Genomic DNA, 5,179 nt, shown 5'->3' with positions numbered 1-5,179 from the left:
CCAGTGTTCTATATTCAGGACTAAAGCTACCCCCCCCCCCCCCCCTATAATTCCTCCAGTGTTCTATATTCAGGACTAAAGCTACCCCCCCCCCCCTATAATTCCTCCAGTGTTCTATATTCAGGACTAAAGCTACCCCCCCCCCTATAATTCCTCCAGTGTTCTATATTCAGGACCTAAGCTACCCCCCCCTATAATTCCTCCAGTGTTCTATATTCAGGACTAAAGCTACCCCCCCCCCCCCCCTATAATTCCTCCAGTGTTCTATATTCAGGACTAAAGCTACCCCCCCCCCCCTATAATTCCTCCAGTGTTCTATATTCAGGACTAAAGCTACCCCCCCCCCTATAATTCCTCCAGTGTTCTATATTCATGACTAAAGCTACCCCCCCCTATAATTCCTCCAGTGTTTTATATTCAGGACTAAAGCTACCCCCCCCCCCCCCCTATAATTCCTCCAGTGTTTTATATTCAGGACTAAAGCTACCCCCCCCCCCCCCCTATAATTCCTCCAGTGTTCTATATTCATGACTAAAGCTACCCCCCCCCCCCCCTATAATTCCTCCAGTGTTTTATATTCAGGACTAAAGCTACCCCCCCCCCCTATAATTCCTCCAGTGTTCTATATTCAGGACTAAAGCTACCCCCCCCCCCCTATAATTCCTCCAGGGTTCTATATTCATGACTAAAGCTACCCCCCCCCCCCTATAATTCCTCCAGTGTTCTATATTCATGACTAAAGCTACCCCCCCCCCCCTATAATTCCTCCAGGGTTCTATATTCATGACTAAAGCTACCCCCCCCCCCCCCTATAATTCCTCCAGTGTTCTATATTCATGACTAAAGCTACCCCCCCCCCCACCCTATAATTCCTCCAGTGTTTTATATTCAGGACTAAAGCTACCCCCCCCCCCCTATAATTCCTCCAGTGTTCTATATTCAGGACTAAAGCTACCCCCCCCCCCCTATAATTCCTCCAGGGTTCTATATTCAGGACTAGAGCTAGCAACAGCCCCCCCCTATAATTCCTCCAGTGTTCTATATTCAGGACTAAAGCTACCCCCCCTATAATTCCTCCAGGGTTCTATATTCAGGACTAGAGCTAACAACAGCCCCCCCCTATAATTCCTCCAGTGTTCTATATTCAGGACTAAAGCTACCCCCCCTATAATTCCTCCAGTGTTCTATATTCAGGACTAAAGCTACCCCCCCCCCTATAATTCCTCCAGTGTTCTATATTCAGGACTAAAGCTACCCCCCCCCTATAATTCCTCCAGTGTTCTATATTCAGGACTAAAGCTACCCCCCCCCTATAATTCCTCCAGTGTTCTATATTCAGGACTAAAGCTACCCCCCCCCCTATAATTCCTCCAGTGTTCTATATTCAGGACTAAAGCTACCCCCCCCCTATAATTCCTCCAGTGTTCTATATTCAGGACTAAAGCTACCCCCCCCCCCCTATAATTCCTCCAGTGTTCTATATTCAGGACTAGAGCTAACAACAGCCCCCCCTATAATTCCTCCAGGGTTCTATATTCAGGACTAAAGCAACCCCCCCCTATAATTCCTCCAGGGTTCTATATTCAGGACTAGAGCTAACAACAGCCCCCCCTTGTGGTCCAGCATGAGAACTGTTTCCTGGATGAATCACATTTAATCTCCATGTCGTTCTTCTTCTCCTGGCAGGCGGCCAAACTTCTGTATGAAGCTCGGGACCAGTGAACACCAGAGAACCCCCCCCCCCCCCCCCCCCCCACCACACACACACACACACACACACACACACACACACACTGCAGGTGGACCAACCACCTCCAGGTACCCCCCCCCCTTCTCTAAGTGGACCCTCCTGTCACTTTTCTTCAGATGATTGTCCTGGTAGAGAGAGAGAGAGAGAGCGTGAGAGCGGGCGAGAGAAAGAGAGAGAGAGAGAGCGCGAGAGCGGGCAAGAGAGAGAGAGAGAGCGAGAGCGAGCGAGAGAAGGAGAGAGAGAGAGAGAGAGAGCATTTTCTACCTCTCTAACAAGAACTCTGTACATCATGTTTACCATGAAAACGCTGATTGTGTCTTTTCCATCATCACCCGAGTGTCTGCAGGGGGCGCCGCTATTTCTCTGTTCCCTGAACCTTCCTGGGCAGGTTCCACTGAATCCTGGATGTTCCCTCAGTGGTAAACCCAGGATGTTCCCTCACTGCTCAGTGGTGAATCCTGGATGTTCCCTCACTGCTCAGTGGTGAATCCTGGATGTTCCCTCACTGCTCAGTGGTGAATCCTGGATGTTCCCTCAGTGGTGAATCCTGGATGTTCCCTCACTGCTCAGTGGTGAATCCTGGATGTTCCCTTGCTGCTCAGTGGTGAATCCTGGATGTTCCCTCACTGCTCAGTGGTGAATCCTGGATGTTCCCTCACTGCTCAGTGGTGAATCCTGGATGTTCCCTCACTGCTCAGTGGTGAATCCTGGATGTTGCCTCACTGCTCGGTGGTGAATCCTTGATGTTCCCTCAGTGGTGAATCCTGGATGTTCCCTCAGTGGTGAATCCTGGATGTTCCCTCACTGCTCGGTGGTGAATCCTTGATGTTCCCTCAGTGGTGAATCCTGGATGTTCCCTCACTGCTCAGTGGTGAATCCTGGATGTTCCCTTGCTGCTCAGTGGTGAATCCTGGATGTTCCCTCACTGCTCAGTGGTGAATCCTGGATGTTCCCTCACTGCTCGGTGGTGAATCCTGGATGTTCCCTCAGTGGTGAATCCTGGATGTTCCCTCACTGCTCAGTGGTGAATCCTGGATGTTCCCTCACTGCTCAGTGGTGAATCCTGGATGTTCCCTCAGTGGTGAATCCTGGATGTTCCCTCAGTGGTGAATCCTGGATGTTCCCTCACTGCTCAGTGGTGAATCCTGGATGTTCCCTCACTGCTCGGTGGTGAATCCTGGATGTTCCCTCAGTGGTGAATCCTGGATGTTCCCTCACTGCTCAGTGGTGAATCCTGGATGTTCCCTCACTGCTCAGTGGTGAATCCTGGATGTTCCCTCAGTGGTGAATCCTGGATGTTCCCTCAGTGGTGAATCCTGGATGTTCCCTCAGTGGTGAATCCTGGATGTTCCCTTGCTGCTGAGCAACGGACACAAACCAAACGACTCCAGTCTTTAAAACACTTGAAGCCCCGCTGGTTTGTCATTAATCCCAGAACCGAGACGTTTATTTGTTCCCTGTTTTGACGCTATTGGACGCCTCCATTATGACGCCCAGTGGAATTCTTCCCATTTATTTTACATTAAAGGCTCTTAATCTGCTGGATTACAGGATGATTTTAATCTGTTAATTCTCTGTGCGCCGCTTTTCAAAACTACCTGCTAATCTGTGGTTTCATATCATCTGTGTTTGATACTGAAAAACAAGTCAATCAGAGCAGATGCTATAAATTTGTCTCCATTCGAGCATCAGAATGAAGAATTTTCACTTCTGTAACTAAAGATGTTGAAACTTGATGAATCTGCAGCTTTTAACTCACTTTGTGTTTTTAGTTTTCGACGGGCGGAGAACAAAAACAGACTAATAAAGAAAAGCACAAGTATTGGTATTAAACTTGCTATAGTGCCCCCATGTGGCTGAACATCATCATTACAGCTCAAAGTGCCAGTTGAATTCCTTGGCAGCCCTGCAGGTTCTAGATGTTTCCTGCTCAAACACACCTGTTATCATGATGAGGTTCTGCAGGAAGCTGGACTAGGAGCCACTAATTGCTGTATTGATGTGAGGAGACATCTAAAACCTGCAGGGCTGCGGCCCTCCAGGACCAGGGTTGCCCACCCCTGGTTTAGAACCTGAAGAGCTGAAAGGCATTCTGGGAAATGTAGGAGGCAACAGGAAACGAAGGAAACCAGCAGCAGACATTTGTGGAGTTGCTCTGAAAGAAATGTGGTGTGGAGGATTTTTCCTTTAATGGGACTTCAAACAGGAAGTGGAAGTTCAGGGTCAAACAAATAAAAGTCTGCGACTGTGTGTCGCGTTGCAAAGGTTAAAAATGCAGAGGATCTTTCAGAGTAAAATAAAAAATTTTTTAGGGTAAAATTCAAACTTCAACTTAAGATTTTCACAAATCACGTTTAACAAAAGTTTGAATGTTTTTAATTTACGCTGAAAATTTTAGTTAGAAGTTGGACCAAAATCTTTATAAAGTTTTGTTTGGATTTATTTTCAATGGAGCAAAAATATAAACTGTAAAAACTAAATCTGAAGATAAAAGCTCAATTTCAGCAATTAATCAGAAAATAGACAAATTTCTTGACAAAAATGTTTAGAGAATACAGAATTAAAAAGTAGCTGAAAGAATTGAAGTCTAATTAGAAGAATAAAAATTGAATTTGAGAAAAAAAAGTAAAATATTGGAAAATATAACAAAAATATTGAAAGAAAACGTTCATTCTTTTCTAATTTTTCCACTTTTTAATCTTTCAGTTAAACATTGACACACACACACACACACACACACACAAATAAAGGCTTTAAACAAAGTTTCATGTATCAAATTTGTGAGTTATTTGATGAAATATTGTGACTTTGTGAAGCTGAACTTCATTGTTGTAATGTTTCTGCTCCATCAGGTCAGTTTTACATTTTCATTTAGAACCACTAGTTTTTACTCTCGTCACAAAAGGTTTGACACTTTTTTTGGTGCTTATTTTTCTGTTACTTTGAAACGTTCAGCTGCAGGTTTGTGGGGTTCAGTTAATACTTTTCTTTGTTTTGACAGTTTTCACAATGTTTGTTACCTTCGACTTATTGCTTTGTTTGTATTTTAACAACTTTTCACAAAAACGATTCGCCTGAATCCCAAATCTCCAGGAATGATCGTCATCATCAAGGATCCATTTGTGATCCCCCCCGCTGAGTTGGTTCGTCCCCCCCCCTCCCTCCGTGCTGAGTTGCCCCCCCCCCCGTTGTAAGTTGGTTCCCCCCCCCTCCCTCCGTACTGGGTTGGTCCCCCCCCCCCCCACGTTATAAGTTGGTTCATCCCCCCCCCCCCGCACTGAGTTGGTTCGTCCCCCCCTCCCTCCGCACTGAGTTGGTTCGTCCCCCCCCCCCCCCCCGCACTGAGTTGGTTCGACCCTCCCTCCGTGCTGAGTTGGTTCGTCCCCCCCCCCCCCTTGTAAGTTGGTTCCCCCCCTCCCTCCGTACTGG

The 5,179-nt window shown here is 46.6% G+C and overlaps 1 protein-coding gene across 2 annotated transcripts in view; it reads left to right on the top strand.

The window, feature by feature from the left end:
* Positions 1-4,494, top strand: part of zfyve21 (zinc finger, FYVE domain containing 21) — a 15,308-nt gene extending 10,814 nt beyond the window's left edge. For both annotated transcript variants that reach the window (XM_080522095.1, XM_080522094.1), the window contains one exon: positions 1,687-4,494. In XM_080522095.1, coding sequence (XP_080378221.1) covers positions 1,687-1,722 — 36 coding nt within the window. In that variant the 3' untranslated portion in view covers positions 1,723-4,494. The remainder of the gene's footprint in view (positions 1-1,686) is intronic.
* Positions 4,495-5,179: the final 685 nt, after the last annotated feature.

This window comes from Blennius ocellaris, assembly GCF_963422515.1.
Source record: "Blennius ocellaris genome assembly, contig: SCAFFOLD_76, whole genome shotgun sequence".
NCBI classification, from domain to species: domain Eukaryota; kingdom Metazoa; phylum Chordata; class Actinopteri; order Blenniiformes; family Blenniidae; genus Blennius; species Blennius ocellaris.
Note: the sequence above shows the minus strand (reverse complement) of the source record. Positions and strands in the feature narration are given on the sequence as shown.